Here is a 21,007-nt window from a genome sequence, read left to right as displayed (position 1 = left end):
CAGTGAAAAGTGGACGGGAAGGAACAGATAAAAGACACAAGTCCACAGAAAAGCAATAGGCTTTGTAACTCTTGTAAACATGGACTGGGAAAGGTAGGGAAGGGGCAAATCAAAGATCACTTATACCTTCTAAATCTGGAAGAATGATGGCTCAGTAGATGGTAAAAAAAAAAAAATCAATAAGGGGAATCCTGTTTAGGTGAGGTGGGTTTTCTTTGCTTTTTTCTTTTTCTTTTTTTGTGACTCGGGTGATGAGAGACCAGTATATCCCAGAGGGGAGCCTAAGACTACACAGTTGTCATCCATTAGCAGAAAGACAAGGTTTCTTGGTCTTCTGGCTCATAGATGGAGTATTGCAAAAGTAGTAAGTATTGTTTCTGATTGAATCAAGGATCTCTTAACTTTGCAGATCCTCATAATGTGTTGCAAATGGGAAATGTGGTTATGAAAATCTTGGAAATGGAGGTTGGCTAAGACAGATTATGTCCACATCATAGAATGAGTCAGAGGAATAAAATCTTGGAAATCCTGTTCCTTAACCGTCAGCAAATCTTGTAACAAAGCTATCTACCTACTTCTAGAGAGAACATTCTGCTTTTTTCTTTCAATGAATGTTCAATTTGTCGTCTCTCTACACCCACTAAAAAATGAGTGCAAAGAGAGAATGAAAAACATATTAACTTGAGGCCCCATTAATCAGCCTTTAGAGAAGACCCCGTTATTAAGCTCTTGTTCATCATTGTCACCAGACATTCATTAAGCTCCTGACTGTGCTTATGCATGGGGCAGAAGTCACACAGTCTGGCCCTGTCTGGGCGTATAGACCCTACATGAAAGAACAAGAGAGAAAAAAAGTGTATAACAGCCACCTAAAAGTGTTAAATGAGCCCCTCTTCAATTATGTTAGCAATTCCTCAGCTATCCTATTTTATCAAGAAACAAAGTCCTCCATATAAGCACATTTTTATAAGAATAAAAGCTATCAGTGCAAGCATCACAGCACTTAAGACTTCTTAGCCTTTTAAAACAGTATTTTGTACTTAACCCATTTGGTGGCTAAGGGTCACCTTAGGAAATGACCATTGTTGAATTCTACACTCTCATACAGTCTTCTTTTGTTTTTTTGCTTCTTAGTCTTAGTCTTCATGGCTGGCAGTTCCTTCTCCTGGTCTTGTCCTTGCTCCTCAGCTGCTCCCCTGTGTCACTTGGACCCTGTTTCTCTGAAACATAATCAGGCTTGGGGAAAGAGTCAATCAAGGGTGAGGTAAACTGTAAATGAACTGAGTCAATATACAGGTCTAAGTGAGACTCTAAAATAAAGGCATAGAGTATTGTGGAGACACCCAAATTGCTGCTTTGAGGGTCCAAAAGTATGTGATCTGCTCACTGCTGTAGGCTGGGTGCTAGGAAGTTGAGGCAGAAGAAATACTGATCTTGGGATCAGGGAGTAGGGTGAGTTGCTCTCTTTACAGTAGAGAATATTAGGTCACATGTTAGTACATGTTTTAGGGATGGAAAGCAAAGTCTCATGTCTGGAAAGTGGAGAAATTATACGCTTTCCTGTAGTCAATCAGATGCAATAAAAATTTAGCTTACTATGAAATTATAAAAATAAATATAAATATTAGACTCCCATCTTGGGTGCCTTCTCCCAAATACACGCCTGTGCATACACAATTTTTGTTAATTTCACTGATAGGCATTTTGTTCAACCAAAGGAAAGTGGTGTTCATTCATTACTAGAAATACTGTCATTTCCAGTGCTTCTGAAGAGAGTTGTTTCCCTAGTGACCAGGGGACAATGCTCTGAGAGCCAAGCACTGAAAGCTAAGCTAGACACACAACCTTTAGGTAGAGATGGAAAAAAGAAACAGTCACTTTGAAGATTACAACTGTATTTTTTAAAAAAGATTTTATTTATTTATCCACAAGAGACACCTAGAGACAGAGAGGCAGAGACACAGGCAAAGGGAGAAGCAGGCTCCATGCAGGGAGCCCGACGTGGGACTCGATCCCGGGTCTCCAGGATCACGCCCTGGACTGAAGGCGGCGCTAAACCGCTGAGCCACCCGGGCTGCCCCACAACTGTATTTTATTATCGAAAGATCACAGCACCTGGGCGGCTCAGTGGATGAGCATCTGCCTTTGGCTCAGGCCCTGATCCCAGTGTCCTGGGATCGAGTCCCATATTGGGCTCCCTGCAGGGAGCCTGCTTCTCCCTCTGCCTGTGTCTCTGCCTCTCTCTGTGTGTCTCTCATGAATAAATAAATAAAATCTTAAGAAAAAAAAGAGAAGAAAGAAAGATTAAGAAGTACCATGATTAGCTCAGAGCTTCAGGGTTTGTGTGAAGCTCTTGAAGGTTATTTGTGAGTCCCTGTAAATACTCAGATGGGCTTTTCATGTGTCAGGTGAATATGTAGCTTTCTTTTATTTCTTCGCTATTTTTAGGTTATTCTATGAATGAGCATGAGGCCATACTCTTTAGAGGAAAGATATTTTTAAGTTGCAAAGTTTATGATAATTTCTAGATAGGCTATTTTATTTTTTTAAAGATTTGGTCTATTTATTCATGAGAGACACAGAGAGATAAGCAGAGGGAGAAGCAGGCTCCCCTCAGGGAGCCTGATGTGGGACCCGATCCCAGGACCACAGATCATGACCTGAGCCGAAGGCAGATGCTCAACCGCTGAGTCACCCAGGTGCCCCTAGATTGGCTATTTTAAACTGATACAGAAATAGTTTGATGACAACCATCATTTAAATTACCTTTAGTCATATCAATATTAAGAGAATCTGTTATGCTTGCAAATTAGGATAATGTTTGTATCTCCAGCAGTGGCCTTGTTATTTGTCTTCAGTAGATCTGTGCAGAGTACCTGAAAACACAGCAGTCCCATTTTATACATGGTTAAACTGGAACCCAAGGGAGGACTAAAAACCCAGAGTCATGCTAGGTTATTGATAGCATGAGCCTGGAGCTATCTGGAAGGAACAGGACCAGAAGTTCAAATAAGCAGGAAGGGTTTGGTGACAGCAGAGCTAAGGTTAAAGTGCAGAGCAGTAATTTACAAAAGAGGAATAAGTCGAAGCAAATAGAATCCCAGATTCTAAGGGGCAGGTGATAAATGGGGATACGTTAACAAGCAAAACTGAAAATCAGTCTTAGGAATGGAAGGTTTCCTGTCTGCTCAGTCTTATGGGGCTCGCTAGCACAGTCTTCTGAGCTCTGGGGCCTCAGAGTTTAGCCACAGCCAGACAGAAGTCCAAAGATGAATCCTGCCCCTCGATGAGACAAGAACAGAGAAACACAAATTGCCTCATAGTTGGTTCTACTTAAGTGGCACCCCGAAACTGAACTTCTCTAAGTTCATTGCACAATTTCTTCCATAAACTTGTGAAATGAGTTGCAATATTTGAAAAGCCTTTCACTGATCTTAGCAAAGTAGTTTCAGGAAAGATTGAGAGAATTCAGTTTTAAATAGGATCCCACTAACACCATGAGAGGAAACCAATTTCTAGAGAGCTTTTTAGAATAGCTGCCCCGTACTGGATATAACATCGATGCAGATATTCTGGTATCTGGATCTAACTTTGCATTTTCCACAACAGGAGGCCATCACATTTTATCTGTAAAGGGTCAGAGCATAAATATTTTAGGCTTTGTGGGCCAAGTGGTCTCTGTTGAAACCACTCAACTCTCCCATTGTGGTGAGAAAGCGGCCACAGACAAGAGCAACGAGTGGGAGCAAGCGGGTTCTGGTACAACAGACTGCGGGGTGGACTTAGCTCAAGGGCTGTAGTTTGCTGACCCCTAAATTAAAAGAAGAAAATTTGTTTACCAACAAAAATGTGTTAAAAAGCAACCCACAGAAACGAACTAGGGGTGGTGGAAGGGGAGGTGGGCGGGGGGTGGGGGTGACTGGGTGACGGGCACTGAGGTGGGCACTTGACGGGATGAGCACTGGGTGTTATTCTATATGTTGGCAAATTGAACACCAATAAATAATTTATCAAAATAAAAAAATAAAAAATAAAAAAGCAACCCACATCTTCCTCTATGTCATCAAGAGTTCTTCATCAGAGTACCACAGGACACAGAGAAGTAGCAAGGCTCATCTTCTATCCCAGAACTTCTCAACAAATATAGCTGTTCTCCTCTATCACTTGCCATCTGGAGCAAGCATTCATATGAATCAATCGGCCTTTGAAAGTATAGTTATATTATCCATTTTATTTCTGGGAAGAATGATACCTGCCTGTGTTCCTTTACTAAATGTGTCTGGCTACTTATTTCTTCAAGTCCATCTTCTAGCAATTTTCTTGTTCTGAGACACTGGATTAGGGAGCCTCCTTCTCCCTTGATTTTCTGTAGACATGGGCTCTTGCTGTCCCATTGTTCTAGTTTCTTCTAGTTTCTCCCTGAAACCTTCAGATTGGGACCACATTTACCCACCACTTGCTTAACTTTTGTGCGTTTGGTTTTTGTTTAAACAATAGTGTGCTCTCCATTGACTGCACTACTCAAAAGCAGTGGCATAGAAAATCTAGAAACAATGCATAATCCCCAAGTCACTTCTATTTTGGAATGCTTTATGTGATTTTTTTAAAAGAATGCATTTACTTGGGTAATTGTATCCTGCTCAACCTAATATTAAAATCAACTCTAATTTCTGGAGTGCTTCATTGACCAAAGTGACATGGAAGTGTGTCTCTGATTAGGAAAATCGTTAGATATGGATGATACTTATGCAGATAATAAGAGATTTGAGTATATGAACAACCAAATAACAGTTGGCACGTCAATCAACAAATATGTTTGGAAGCCCCACTCTTTGTCGGAGATGCATAACATGTACTGAAATATTATTAGGTACTATCATGGGTATTATTTTAACCTTTACAACAACTGTATTATAGAGATATTGTTATTTATTTTGCAGTTTAGGCGTAGAGAGGTAGAATGACTTCTAGGGGTCTCAGAAGGATAAATGATTGGGCTTTGTATTTAGTCTTCTGATAATAGATCTAACACTCTCTAAATAAGTACCTGTGGATAAATACTGAATAATTCCATGCAACTCAGAAACATCATTGCCCTCTTCATTGCTGGTCACTGAGAGGACCATAGATATAACACAAGACAGGGTTGCCACCTGCAGGGAATTTACAAACTATTTTTTTGAGATAAGACATGTATGCATTTATGCTTCTGAGCCTTTGTTCCTGTACTCCTCTCTGGATGCCCCATCTTCCCCCATCCATCTGCTATCTTTCTCCTCAATATGTTTAGCAAATTTATTGAGATGTAGTTTACATGCAACAAACCATATCCATTTAAAATATGCAACTGATGCATTTTGGAGGGCTCACATCCATAACACAGCCATGACAATCAAAATACAAAGTGTTGGGCCGCCCAGGTGGCTCAGCGGTTTAGCGCCACCTTCAGTCCAGGAAATGATCCTGGAGACCCAGGATCTAGTCCCATGTTGGTTCCCTGCATGGAGCCTGCTTCTCCCTCTGCCTGTGTCTCTGCCTCTCTCTCTCTCTCTCTCTCTCTCTCTCTCTGTGTGTCTCTCACGAGTAAATAACTAAAAATCTACAAAAAAAAAAGTGTCTCCATCCCTTCCAGAAGTTTCCCTAGTCCCCTTTGTAGTCTGTCTTCCTCTCACCCCAACCCTAGTCAAACTCTCATCTGCTTTTTGTCTCTACAGCTTGGTATGGATTTTCTACAATTTTATAGGCATAGAATCAATATGGCATATACTCTTTTATGTCTGGTTTCTTTCAGTAAAAAGACTTTGAGACTCATCTGTACTATTTCATGTGTAAGTAGTTTTTTTCTTCTTATCAGGGAGTGATATTTCATTGTGTTGTGGATATATAACAATTTGTTTATCCATTTACCAGTTGATGGACATTTGGCTTGCTTCCAGTTTTTGCCTATGATAAATAAACCTGCTATGAACACTAGCTTACAAGTCTTGGTGAGGACATGCACTATTATTTCTCTTTAGTAAACCCTAGGAGTAGAATCATCGGATCATATGGTAGATGTAGATTGAACTTTGTCAGAAACTAAAAGTTGTCCTCAGTGGTTGATCACTTTATATTCCCACCAAGAACATATGTGAGTTCCAGTTTTTCCATGGTCTCATCAAAACTTGTTACGGTTGATCTTTTAAATTTAGCCATTGTTATGGATGTGTGGTAACATCTTGTGATTTTCATTTACATTTCCCTAATGACTAATGACTTTCAGCATCTTTTCATGTGCTTATTTGCCTTTTGTGTATCTTCTTTTGTGAAGTGTTTAAATTTTATCTTTTTTAAAGATTTTTATTTATTTTTGCAAGAAAGAAGAGAGCAAGCATGAGGGGAGGAGGGCAGAGGGAGAAGCAGACTCCCCACTGACCTGGGAGCCCAGTGCAGGACTCAATCCCAGGACCCCTGGATCATGACTGGAGACAAAGGCAGATGCTTAACTGACTGAGCCAAATTTTATCTTTTTTATTAGTTATTATTGGGTTATAAGATGTCTCTATGGATGCTAGACACTGTTCAGTTGTATCATGTGTTTTGCAAGTATTGTCTCCAAATTTTATGTTTTTTTATTAGTTATTATTATTGAGTTATAAGATGTCTTTATGGATGTTAGATACTTTCTGTTACATCACATGTTTTGCAGTTGTTCTCTCTCATTTTGTGGTTGTATGTTCCTTTTTTTAATGGTGTCTTTTAAGAGCAAAAGTTTTATGTTTTGATCAAGTCTACTTTAGCAGTTTTTACTCTTATAGTTCTTTGTCTTTTTGTATCTTATCTTTATCTTTGCTTACCTCCAAAATTTCAAAGATTTTTCCCTATGTTTTCTTCTAGAAGATTTATAGTTTTAGCTTTTATTTTTTTAATATATTCTTAATTATTTATTTATTTATTTATTCATGAGAGATACACGGAGTGAGGCAGAGACATAGGCAGGGGGAGAAGCAGGCTCCCCGATCCCAGGAACCCAGGATCATGCCCTGAGCCAAAGGCAGATGCTCAACCACTGAGCCACCCAGGTGCCTCTATAGTTTTAGCTTTTACATTAAAGTCTGTCATTTACTTTGAGGTAATTTTTGTATATGGTGAGATAAGGATTAATGTTTACTCTTTTCTATACAGTTATCTTGTTCTAGCACCATTTGTTGAAATGACTTTCTCCCCCACTAAATTGCTTTGGCACTTTTGTCAAAAAAATTCAATTGACCGTATCAGTGGGAGTCTATTTTTGGATTCTATTCTTTTCCATTAATCTGTATGTCTATCTTATCCTCCAGCATCACACTTGCTTTATTATTGTAACTCTATAGTAAATCTTGAAATAAAGTAGTAATGAAACCTCCGTTCTTTTAAAACTACTCTGAAAATTCTAGAAACTTTTTATGTCCATATAAATTTTAAAATTAGCTTGTCAATTTCTGCAAATAAAAAGAGGAAAAAAAGCTTGCTAAAATTTTGACTGTCAGATTTCTTTGAATCTATAGCACCCTTTGGGTAGAATTGATATCTTAATGATAATTTCCAATCTATGAACCTGGTATATCTCTGCATTTCTTTAGGTCTTTAACTTCTACCAGCAATATTTTGGTCTTTAACTTCTACCAGCAATATTTTGCCCTACCAGAAGATTGTACACCTTGTATTAGTTTCTTTTGGCTTCTTTAACAGATTACCACAAATAGGTTTGTTTAAAACAACAAAAATTGGAGACTCTGGGTGGCTTAGTGGTTGAGCACCTGCCTTTGGCTCAGGGCATGATCCTGGGGTCTGGGATGGAGTTCCACATCGGGCTCCCTACAGGGAGCCTGCTTCTCCCTCTGCTTGTGTCTCTACCTCTCTCTGTGTGTGCCTCTCATAAATAAATAAAATCTTTAAAATAAATAAATAAATAAATAAACAAATAAATAAACAAATAAATAAAACAGAGCTTGAATCTTGCAGTTCAGGGCCAAAAGTCCAGTCAGGTATTGGCAGGTGGTCAGTTCTTTCCAGACTCTTTACGGGAGAATCTGTTCCATGCCTAGCTTCTGGAGGCTCCTAGCAATCCTTATTATTCCTCAGCTAACCTCTCTTCTTGTGTCCCCTCTAGGTCACAGTGTTGTCTCCTTTTGGTTTCTTATAAGGACACTGTCATTGGACTTAGGGAACAGCCAAATGCAGGATGATTTCATCTCAAGATGTTAAACTTAATTGCATCTGCAAAGACCCTTTTGCCAAAAAAGGTCACATTCTGAGGTTCCAGGTACACATATGTTTTGGGAGCCACAATTGAACTCACTATATGGATATTTTTTTAAAGATTTTATTTATTTATTTTGAGAGAGAATAAGTGGGGAGCGGGAGGCAGAGGCAGAGGGAAAAGCAGGCTCCTCTCTGAGCAGAAAGTCCGATGCAAGACTCCATCCCAGGACTCCGGGACCATGACCTGAGCCAAAGGCAGTTGCTTAACTGACTGAGCCACCCAGACACCTCACCACATGCATATTTTTGAAAATTTATTCCTAAGCATTTTACATCTTATGATGTTATTATAAATGGTTTAAAATCCTTCATTTCAAATGATTTGCTGCTAGTATCTAAAAATATAATTGACTTGCATGTATTAATCTTATATTTTATGATTTTGCTAAATGCAATTATTAGTTCTGTCATTGTTATGTAGATTATTTTAGGATTTTCTGCATAAACAAGCACACTAGTTATAAATAGAGGCAATTTTACTTCTCTTTCTAGTCATGCCTTTTCTTTTTCTTGCTTTATTACAATTACTAGGATGTCCGATGAAATGGTGACTAGAAGTGATAAAAGCAGGCCTTTTCCCAACATTAGGAGGAAATAATTTTATAATTAAGCATTAAGGATGGTGTTTACAATACACTTTTTAAATATAATGCCTGTTATCAGATTGAGAAAATTCCTTTTTTATTAATAATACTTGGAGATTAATTTTAATTTTTTAATTAAAAAATGAATTTGAATTTTATAAAATAATTTTTCTGCATCTATTGAAATAATGATGTGCTTTTCTCCATTTATCCTATTAATATGATGAGTTACCTTGATTTTAAAATACAAAACAATCTTACATTGCTGGAATAAATCCTAATGGATGACCATTTTTTTTAATATTTTGCAAGATTTGATTTATTAAAAATTTGTTAAGGATTTTTGCGTTTATGTTTATGAAGGATATTGGTCCTGCGATTGCCTTGTAATTTATTTTCCAATATTGGTAAAGAATGAGTTAGGAAGCATTCCCTCTTCTGCTTTTTAGAAAAGTTTTGTGAGATTAGTGTTCGTTCTTACGTGGATATTTGATAGGAATCACCAATCATATTATTTGGACCTGGTTTTCTCTGTGGGAAGGTTTAGATAATGGATTCAATTACTCTGAGAGATGTAAAGCCATTTAGATTTTCTGTTTCACCTGTGTCAGTTTTAGCAAGTTGTATTTTTCAAGGAACTTGCTCATTTTATCTATGTTCTATCCTAGTCATTTTTATATGTTAGTCTTAGATACCTTCTCCTCCTGAAACTTTCCCAGATACTTCCAACAAAAGTGATTTCACATTCTTTGTGCCACTACTTTATCTGGTATCATTTGTACTCTCCACCTTCCTTTGTGATTGTTTGCCCATATATCTCTTTGTATAGTAAGTTAAGGGCCTTGAAGTTTAATGATTGCATCCTATATATCTGAGTCTCTGCCACCCTATATGGTGCTTGGTACATATTAGGTACCATCCACCCCCAATGTTTAATCAATCAATTCCACTTACCATTATCTAATTTATAGTTATGCACCCATGTTTCTAACCTCCTTAGTAGATTATGAGCATCTTTTGCAAAAAAAAAAAAAAAAGGCAAGTTATATTCAATGTTCATATTACTTCTAGGTCTTATATTTAGAATACTTTTTAAAACTATTAAATTATATAGACTTGGGATGCCTGAGTGGCTCAGCAATTGAGCGTCTGCCTTTGGCTCAGGTTGTGAACTCAGGGTGCTGGGATTGAGTCCTGCATCAGGCTCCTGGTAGTGAGCCTGCTTCTCCCTCTGCCTATGTATCTGCCTCTCTCTCTGTGTCTATCATGAATAAATAAATAAAATCTTAAAACAAAATTAATTAATGAAATAGACTTGCTGAGCATTATAGAAAAGTCAGCATTCTATAAGCTCAGGAGAGAGAGGATAAATGGAAATTGGGAAAGTATGCATCAATAAAGGGAGAGAAGAAATAAGAACTAACATTGTGAGTGTTTACTATATGCCAGACATTATCACAATTTATATTCTTTGTATCATGTAACCTTAAAATAAGTAGGCATAGAAAATATTATTATTCAGGTGAGCATCCAGCTCTTGGTTTGAGCCCAGGTTATGATTTCGGGGTTATGAGATCAAGCCCTGCATCAGTTTCCACACTCAGCATGGAGTCTGCTTGAGATTCTCTCCCTCTCCATTTGCCCCTCCCCCTGCTGGTGCACACTCTCTCTTATAAATAAATAAATAAATAAATAAATAAATAAATAAATAACATATTTTTTAAAAAGAAAATATTATTATCCCCATTTTATAAATCAGGAATCTGAGGTAAGGTTTCAAAAAGTTAAGTACTCTGCCCAAGTCCACAAAGTTATTAAGTGGCCGATCTGGCTTTCAGATGCAAGCCTGAATGATTCCATTATCCATCTTCTTGGTTAATGGTTTTAATTATACTTTGCCCATTTTGGTTTTCTACAAGGCACTTGAGGGATTTTCCCAAGTTACCTTTAAATTCTACCTTTGCCAGAATAGAATACTCTGTGGCTCCCCAATTGAGTGTTGGAATCACTCTAAGTTTAGAAAGACTCCAAAGTATTCCCTGAATATTTGTCCTGCCTACAGAATGAAATATACAGAAGTGGTAAAGCACATTCCAAACAGCCTTATCTCAAAGTATGCTGTATAACTCCCTGTTGTCTCCCTACTACTCATCAGCCTTTGTCTGTAAGCCTGCCATTATTTTGATGACAGCAGATGCTACAGTTCTTTTTTTTTTTTTTTTTTTAAGATTTTATTTATTTACTCATGAGAGACACAGAGAGAGGCAGAGGGAGAAGCAGGCTCCATGCAGGGAGCCCGACATGGGACTCGATCCCGCGGCCCCAGGATCATGCCCCGGGCTGAAGGTGGCACTAAACCGCTGAGCCACCCGGGCTGCCCTCTGGATATGGCTAATTGGGGGAATCATTGGTTCCTGAGTTCCTACCCAAATGGCATAAGGGCAGTTAAGAGGCCAAGGCCGTGATAACTAAAGCAATCTCCATGGCTTGTTGTGAAAGGAGAAGATGTTTCCTTACAGATAATCTTACCTTTGTATATGCTCCTTACTGATTCTATTTGAAAGATCTGTGGGCTAATTTGTGCAAGGCACATCCTTTCTCCTTTTGCTTTGATAAAAAAATATTTGGAACACCAGATCCAATCACACAGTCTCTTTGCTACTGCTAACTTAGACGTTTCTATTTTAAGTCTCTTTTGTATCCACATAATAGTACTCTACAGATCACCAAATCAGTTCCCTATGATAATCACGCTTTTCCCAATTAGAGTTGTGACTAACGCACCATTTTCCCAATACATTTTAGCCACAGAACCGGGTGGGAAGGCAAGGCAAATTTTTCAGCGATTCCAGTCTATCAGTTGAAACAAGAGGTTTCTGAGGTCTTCCCGATGTGAAAAACAACATTAAAATAGTAGCAGTTGTTTATTTATTGGTGTGTACAATACTATGGTCAGGAACTTGCTATTTCACCAGGGAAATTATTTGCAATATATCATTAAAGACATGATTTAATTCATGCTGATCATTCCCTCTAGTCTACCATGGGGAGGGTGATACTTAAATGTATCATAAGCACCAGACAAGGCAACTGGATAAATTTTCTCTCTCTGGAAATTCTAGTTTCTGTTGGAATGACTCCCTTGGGCATCCACAGCTCCAGGTTCTTTCTGACTGAGAAATAAGCAAGTACTCCCAGGGCTGATCACATTTGGGAATAAAATCTAAAGAAGTACCCCTGCCTTTTAGGCGTCAGAGATCAAGATAGGGATGTTTCTCACTTTGAGGGAGTAGATACAGCTTCTTTGTGCTCTGAGCATCAAACGTGTTGAGAGAAGGACATTGTCGAGACTTAATATTAATTAATAGTGTTTATTCACACAAACCTGGATCAAATGATACTCTACAGGGAGTCTGGAGAGAAGAGAATGGAATGAATACATGAAGCCTTGGAAGCTGTTTTCGGCTGAGGATTTTTGAGTAGTTGCTTGAAATCAAAGGAAGAACCAAGGATAGTAGGAGTTGAGAAGAACAGAAGGGCAGGATATAATCTCTTTTTTTTTTCTTCCACCTAACACTGTGCTTAGGCAAAGCCCAGTCTATGTGAGAGCCGCCCTATAAAAAGTTGCTTCACGAATGAATGAATGGACGTTTGATTCTGAACATTTTCTTACACAGTAGCTTCAAATTGTGGTGAATCTGTTGTGTTCCATCTGGGTGTTGTAGGAAGCCAGGAAAGACCTTCCTATTAGATCTTGGAAACTGAGAGCATGCTTTGTATTGCCTGGATGGGATGAGCTTCAGGCAGTTCCATTTATCCAGAGGCAGAGCCGACCCTCTTGCCTGCAGCTGGAACACTGTTGCCAGTTTCAACAAAGAGCCTATATTGCTTAAGGAAACAGTGTTTCCTCTTACAAGGTACAATCTTGGCTCCTCTGCCATGAGGGGGGCCGTTCTTGGAAATGAACTCCAGAGACTTTCCTATTTAACCAGGATACAAATTGCATTGCTACATAATTCCCCCTGCTGAGGCCCTATGAAAGGAATGAGTTGGGACAGATACAGCAAGATATTAGGACACATTTTCCCCATTCTTCCTGCTGTACTACACAGAAGTGAACTTGATTTCAACAAGATGACCCAATTCTTAGCATGCTTGTCTACCCACTTGCACCCATAATGCTTCCAAATCACTCTCTGATTCAAGATGTGCAGAGAAACAAAATGAAAAAAATAAAAAATAAATAAACTAGCCAGTAAAAAGTAAGATGACATTTAATTAAAACTAAGTTTGCAAGGGTATTTTGTTCAAAAACAAAGCAAAACAAAACAAAAAACCACACATCACTGTGATTAAAATGCAGGGAAGCATAGCACATCACTATCTTTTTGTGGTTTTGAGTGTATTTTATTTGTGCACTGGAAGTAGATATTTGTCATATTGTTAATAATTGCTCTACTAGATTGTACTCAACAGTGTGCATCACTGTAACCTTGTTTACTCACAGGGTTTCATTTTCCTCCTGTACTTTTCTTAAGCTTGTTTCTAAGGGGTGGTTCCTTCACATACGCTTTCAATTTTTAAATAACACAATCCGTTCATTTCACAAGGCATCTTTATTTGCTTAAAGGGGGGAAGAATCAGATTGTGATTGTAGTGTAAATCAGCCAAGCCTTTTCTTCCCTTTACAGGAAAAGCAGTGGGTAATAGAAAAGAGAACTGAAGGAAATAGGAATTCTACTAGGCTTTTGTGAATTCAGTCAGTAGAGCAAGTACAGTAAATCCGTGGAGTGCGGGGTGGGGGTAGGGGAAGAAAAGAAAATGCAAACTGTCTTTTAGAGCTTTTACTTTAAGCCACTCAAGTATCCCCCTTGTCTTCCTCCCACTGTCCTGACCCCACCAGGGCATAGTCAGAATCCAGGGTTCAGGGCACTTCAAGAAGCTGGAAGGAGAGCAAGAGTGAGGCTCTGGGTCAGCATTCCCCGATCATCATGAGAAGTCCATGCAGAAAGGCTACCCAGAGACCCTCGTTCTGACCTCTCTCATAGTGCATCAGAAAAACTCCTAAATTATATCAGTCATCCTGAAATTTGATCAGTAAAGAATTTTCTGCTTCTAAAATACTTAATCTTAAAGAAATAATAATAAAATACTTAATCTTGTTGGGACCTTTTGGGGTAGGAAAATCTGATGAGAAATAAACATTCCCTATATTCCTATGCATTGGGTATGCTCCTGGAAACATTGGACGGATCGTTTGCCAAAAAGTCTTGGCAGTTTTCAAAGATGGCTGGCCAAGTCATGAGAGAACGAGGAGAAGAGGTTTATGTAGCACTGAGTCCAGCATTGTGTGTAAAACACCGGTTTCAATGTAAAGAAATCTGTTGCACAAAACCCTTGGAAAACACATCATCTTCTCTTTTCTTTACTACCCCCACACAAATACCCTGTTCCTCAAAAAAAAGTTTTTTTAGAATATAGAAAAATAGAGAATCAATATGATCCTCAAGAAGCAGATCTCTTTGTTTTAATTTTGTTTTCCTTTTGCTTTTACATTTAAGAGTTAAGACAACATTTCAGCAGAGAAATGTGGAGAAGGGTAAAGAAAAATCAATAAAGTTATTCTGTGACTTTTCCCAGGAGGGAGTTGTGTTAATCGAGAATGGCCTGCTTGGCTATATATCAAGTCCAAGAAGAGAGCAGAAGTTGATTTTGAAACAGATTTCCCAGTTAGACTGAAGGAGATATATATAAATATACATATATGTACATATGTATATAAGTTTTCAAGAATGGTGTGTGTCTGCATATATACTATTATATACATTTTAATATATATGAAAAGTGTATATTATATACACACATATTTAAAAAGGAGATAAGAATAATTGCTTCAGGGACACCTGGTGGCTCAGTCGGTTGGACATCTGCCTTCGGCCTAGGTCATGATCTTGGGGTTCTGGGTTTGAGCCTAGCATCAGGCTCTCTGCTCAGCAGGGAGTCTACTTCTCCCTCTTCCTCTGGTCTCCCCTCACTTGTGCTTTCTCACTCTTGCTCTCTCTCTCTCTCTGTCTCTCTCAAATAAATAAATAAAATCTTAAAAAGAATAATTGCTTTAGGTCATTAGTGATATTGGACAAAAATCTCTCTCACAGTAGTTTCTGTATATTGAGCTAGGATCATTTTACACTTTAGAAGTTTCTCTAATAAGTCCTTTGACTCCCAAAGAAGGAACTTGATGTACAAAAAGCCTAATATGACAGATGAAGGGGTGGAAACCAGATTCCCTGACCCAAGGCCAGTGGAAGTGTCTTTGACCATGGGGAAGCTTCTAAAGTGTCTCTCTGGGTTATTAGTGTAGTTAGTCACATTCTCTGGCAACTACAGAAATTTCTAGCAGGTGTGATTTCAGCAGAGCTTTCAAAAGTGAAGTTGGCCAGGGCACTAACAATTCCACTGGATCATAGCACCACATTCTCATGTTCCTTAGAAGCAGTAGTGGTTTCTTCCTGGACAGATTTGACAACATCATTGGGAAGGAGGCAGGATACCTGACTGTCAGGCCTGACTTCATCTTCGCAACCAACCTTTCTGGATATCAGTTTCCTTTTGTTTGAGATGGGATGAATAGCTCTTGCTCCTTCCAAACAACTAACTTCCTTATTGCCTAAGAATCTTGTTGAAATTTCTTTGTTCCACTCAATGCTGAAAAGATTTTGGAGACCACTTGGGGATCTCCTTCCCATGACCCAATCCACTGTGGTTAATTTCACCATTCTGAGACCCTTCACGTTTTTCTTCTTTCATTTTGAATGTTCAAATTCTAAATTGTTTTTAACATTAACTAAGATGCTCTGTTTATTTTCTTTCTTTTTTAAAAAAAGATTTTATTTATTTACTTATCTATTTATTTGAGAGAGAGTGAGTGAGACAGAGCAGGAGGAGAGACAGAGGGAGATAAATAGAATCTGAAGCAGACTCCCCCTGAGCACAAAGCCCGATTTGGGGTGCAATCTCACCACCCAGAGATAATCTCACCACCCAGAGATCAAAACCTGAGCCAAAATCAATAGTCAGATGCTTAACCAACTAAGCCACACAAGTGCCTCTCTATTATTTTCTTAATCTAAACTCCATATGTATCATAACTATTCAGAAAATGGAATGGGGGATGCCTGGGTAGCTTAGTGGTTGAGCATCTACCTTGGGCTCAGGTCATGATCCTGGGGTCCGGGATCAAGCCTCATATTGGGCTCCCCACAGTGAGTCTGCTTCTCCCTCTGCCTGTGTCTCTGCCTCTCTCTCTCTCTCTCTCTATGTGCCTCTCATGAATAAATAAACAAAATCCTAAAAAAAAAAAAAAAAAAAAGAAAAGAAAAATAAAATGAAATGGAATTTAGACAGATAGAGGGACTATGCAGTTTTGGAATTTCCATGAAGGAAATTTCAGAGTTCATCTAGTCTAATCCTCTCATTTTATAGTTGAGGAGCTAATAATCTGAGAGGTAAAATGTATCATCCAAGGTTACTGTGACAGAATTAAGTGGAAAACCCATGCCTCTTTAACTTTCAGTTTTGTATTCTTTCTATTGGTTCATGTGTCTTGAGACCACTATAATTACAAATAATGCCAGAGGGGTGCCTGGGTGGCTCAGTTGGTTGAGCATTTGATTTTTTATTTACACTCTGGTCATGATCTCAGGGCTGTGGAGTCGAGCCTGGTGTCAGGCTCCAAACTCAGCAAGGAGTCTGCTTGAGATTCTCTCTCTCCTTCTCCCTCTGCCCCTCCCCTTCTCTCTCTCTATCTCTCTCAAAATAAATAAATAAATAAATCAGAAGAAGAAGAAGAAGAAGAAGAAGAAGAAGAAGAAGAAGAAGAAGAAGAAAGAAGTAGTAGGTGAAGTTCAGGTGAGCAGACCAGATAAAGATATATCAACCTTTGGTTTCCCCAGGGCCAGATTCTAAGTCTTTGTATGTAACCTGACCAGGATGGCTTTAGCATCCTCATGGAGGATGGTGGCTTCGTGGTTGCCAGAGCCTTCTTTTTGTCCCTTCCTGTCCCATAAGATCCAACCTAGAATCTGGATCTAATAGAATTCCTATTTTTCTGTTCTTATTTTGGACATGGTTGCATTTGCACTGTATCTTATAGCTCTTACATTTTAAATTGACTTTACACATTTTTTATTCAACTTTACTGAGAGTTTACTGTGTGCCAGTCACGTGCAGTGAGCTGGAGATTCAGAGCCGGATCTCACAGTCTTTTAATTACATTCACAGTGTCACATGTCCTGTGTGAGATATGCTCACATCAGAAATGCCGGGGGGTTGCTGAGGAAGGAGACTCTGGGATCATCCAAAGAAGTCCAAAAAGATAGCAGATCCAGTGATAATTGCCTTTACTCTCTGGTCTTCTTCCTTAACCAGGGAAGAGAAGTTAATTTTAGATGATGGTATTTTCCAGAGTTCTCTCTGCCTTGTTTTCCACAAAAGAGAAGTAATATGTAGCATTTTTCCTTCTTCTGTGTCTCCCCCAGACTTAGAGATTCTCATCATGAGTTCTCTGAACAAACTGGGTTTTCTGATACTTCAGTCAATTCTTACTGGGCTGCTGGAAGCTAGCCCTGGGGGCCCAGAGATATATGCGTATGTAGACTAGTTGGGGGGAAGATGTTCCCCCATCATTTCCTCCCCAACTTTAATTTTTCAATCCATTTTCTTTGTTTCCTTTGTTTTTAAAAAGACATTGACAAGTTGACCCCTAGATATTTCCTAAAAAACACCCAAAGCTCTGTTAACATTTTACAACAGAACACTAGCCAGATGTTTGTTTTATGTTAAAAGTTCTTCTCCTTCCTCACCTTAGAATTCTTCTCACTTTTCCATCAAATGTAAGACACAGATTTTGAGTAATTAAACTCATGGCAGAAGAGGAAACTCATCCTTTAAAGATTGCTTGCCTGTAGATAATCAGTCAATTGGTCTGTGTTACATAACACTGTGACCCTAGATTATATTACATTCCCAGAAAAGTACAGACTGCACAACAGTTTGTGAAGCACCTAGTGTGTGGCAGGCACGGTGCTAACCATAGTAGGATCAAAATCAGTGTGTCTGTATGTGGTGCACGTTAAGTATTGTGCGGAGCTAAGAGACCCACAGGCCCACAGACTGAACAATTTTCCAGACTTGGGGTAGGTAGTCAGAATAGCAAAGTGAATCTTGGAAGACTTACAAATGTCAGAAAATGTACTTAAGCTGCCTTCATTTGGGAGTGAACGCTGGTCGCAAACTACAGTTGGTTTGCTCTGTATCTGCCTGTATTGGAGCATGAAGTCCAACATCCCTGCAGGGCAAAGCATCAGATCCCAGAGGGCTGGCCTGGCTCCCTCTGACACAGTTCCCTGTGGTCTTCATGTCTTTGCTATTTGCAGCATGGAGAGACTCTTTGACGAGCGTCGAACGTGCCACACTTAAAATCTCTGAGGTGGCAGTTTCCACGTTTAAAATATTCCTCAGTGTCTCCCCAGAGTGCTCCCTGGTCATCCCCATTCATCTATCTCTGTTTGAATCTTAGCAGGAAATCTGATGCCGCCGAGGCCCGTCTGTCTCCAAAATGTGTCTCAAACTATGTTTCTGTGTTCTTTTCATTCTGTTAATTCTGCACACTCAGTGCTTTTGAAACTCATCCATTTCACAAAAGCTCAAGTAAATTTAATCGTATCTTTTTGAAGTTCTTCTTCACTGTGCTGTCATTAGTTAATAATGGGGGAAACCAAGAGGCACGGGGTAAGATGATTATTAACGATACCTTGGATTTGCACATACTCCCTCTCAATGAACTCTAGGCAGTTCATACACATTAGCTCATTTTTCCCCACAACAGCTGGGCTGGGAGACCTAGATTCTATTCTTGGTGCTATAACAACCTTCTTGGGAAAAGTATTTAGCCACTAATTGCCTCAGTTCCCAACTATGAGAAGGGAATAATGATATAAGGATATTTGCTTCTCCCTCTCCTTATTTTAAACCTTTAGAGCCTAAATGGCTAAATAACAAACCAAAACCAAAATCAACAAATTTGAAGAGACAAGTCTAAAAGAGAAGAAGGAGTGTGTCTTGACTTCGTTTCCATTAGTGAAAAGGTGAGATACAGTCTTTGGAGTTTGACTGGAAACCTTGAAATCTGAACTGTGATCCGATCTCTGCTTACTGAAGGACCATTCCCTGGGATACTTCTCTCCTCTATATTGGAAAGTACTTAGAGATCCAGGGCTGGTGAATACTATTAAAGGGGCCCAATCTTCTAAAGAGCATTAATTTGGTCGGCCAAGATGTCTCTAGGAACCATGACATCAACAAGACTGGATTTAAGATGAGAACACTCTTGGCTTCCAAAACCTTCCCCTTCCACCACCTCTCTCCTTCCCCTCACAACCTCAAGGCTTTGTAGCAATTTCAAAAATATATACAAATAATTCCAGTCCAAGTCACTGCCCTGTATCTTTGGTCTCATATCATCTCTAGACTCTTGGCCTGGCAATCTCAATCTTCAAAAGTTCCAGGGGCGGAAATATGCCTCTTTGCTTGCCAGCCTAAACCTAATGACTGAATGGCAGAGAACCTAGACCAAAATAGAACTTGGCTCTTGGATGACATGCGTCAGCCAAGAATAATGCTTTTTATAACATCAGGCTCAATTCTATTAGCGCACAGGTAATAGGGATCTCACCCTTTAGAAGGGCCTTGACTTTTTCTGTTTTCCTCTCTCAGTTTACCCATTATTATGTACAAGTAAAAGCTTCCCTCTTTTACCTATCTAGATACAAGAGGCCATTGAAATGTACTACTCACCAATTGGTAAAGTCAGGCCCCAAGGCAATGGACCATACCTTCCAGAGGGCTTCACAAACAACAGGAGCCCATTAGATAAACTCCAGTCCTTGTATGGAGTTAATCTGAAAGCCAAGAAAAGTCCTCTGAAGCTCCCCCAATAAGGCCTAAGGAGGCAACAGGATTATTTTATATATTCGTATAAAAATATTAAATATATATGCTGAAGACTTCTCTCACTATTGATTTCCCCTAATATCCTAAAAGGCTAAGGAAAGAAAAAAAATCTAGGCAAAAATTCAAGTGTTTAGCCTGGTATTTCTTAGCCTGACACTTGGAACTCTAGGGATTTGGGGTATAAAATCTGCTAGATGACTTCTTTTGAGACCACTTGAGCTACAGACTGCTGGTACCAAACACTGCTCCCTACTGGTTCAAAGTCTCATTGCTTCAGGAAAATGGTTCTGCTGTTCCTTGCATAAAGCAGCTGCCTCATTCTCCTCTTCCTGGGAATATTTTTGTCAATGAACGAGGGGCTCTTGCTGAGGGAATTTAGATACTTCACATCTAAAGTATGTTTCGAGTTTAGGGGCTGGAGTAGGAGGGCTGTGGTTATCCATCCAGTTCTCTCTTGAGAGGTGCCACCATCAACTCTCAGGGATGCATCCTTAGAAACTTGAGTGGCGTCGAAATTCTGAATGTGCATCAATGCTTGTCAAGGGTAGACAGCGCCATCACGTTCTCCCTGCCATCCCCTATTCAGAGACAGGAACTGCCCAGATGAAGACTGGTCTGCCAAGGATACCACTTAAACATACTTAAATATTCTTCCCTTAGGCCAAATAAGGACTTGTCTGACCTTTTTTTTTATTTTCCCCAGAATACATATTATGAAACTCTGGAACCGTGAGGTCATATGGTCAAAAACCATTTCTAGCCTCTCAGCCTCTTTTTCTGAAATGAGGGCATCTGAGCTAGGTTGCTTATCTCAGATCTGGACTTACCCACACACTTTAAAGTGCAAGAGATCTCCCTCCCTGCATGTAGCCCAGAATAGTCCTTCACAGCCACGTCATCCTGGACACTTTATCACTTGATATTACCTCCTAATCCACAGATCAGTGAGATTTTAGACAGAATTTGTCTGGCTTCAAACAGAAACAGCATGACTTCAGAACATTTAGAATGAATTAAACAGACTAATTTGCTATTTTTCCAAAATATAAATAAACATGGCTATAAGTGGGACTTCAGCCAGAGTATAGTCTTAGCAAATAAGGCTGCAATTCACTCTTTGTTAAATGTTA

At 39.2% G+C, this 21,007-nt stretch overlaps 1 protein-coding gene across 1 annotated transcript in view; it reads left to right on the top strand.

The window, feature by feature from the left end:
• The first annotated feature begins 11,910 nt into the window (after positions 1–11,910).
• The window catches only part of BLID (BH3-like motif containing, cell death inducer), a 117,359-nt gene continuing 108,262 nt past the window's right edge, over positions 11,911–21,007 (top strand). The window contains 3 exon segments of the mRNA XM_072813647.1: positions 11,911–11,919; positions 12,619–12,729; positions 12,732–16,775. Of these exon segments, the coding sequence (XP_072669748.1) occupies positions 11,911–11,919; positions 12,619–12,729; positions 12,732–12,896 (285 nt within the window). The 3' untranslated portion in view covers positions 12,897–16,775.

This window comes from Canis lupus, chromosome 3 (assembly GCF_048164855.1).
Source record: "Canis lupus baileyi chromosome 3, mCanLup2.hap1, whole genome shotgun sequence".
Taxonomy (NCBI): Eukaryota; Metazoa; Chordata; class Mammalia; order Carnivora; family Canidae; genus Canis; species Canis lupus.
This window is presented reverse-complemented; position numbering and strand designations above follow the sequence as displayed.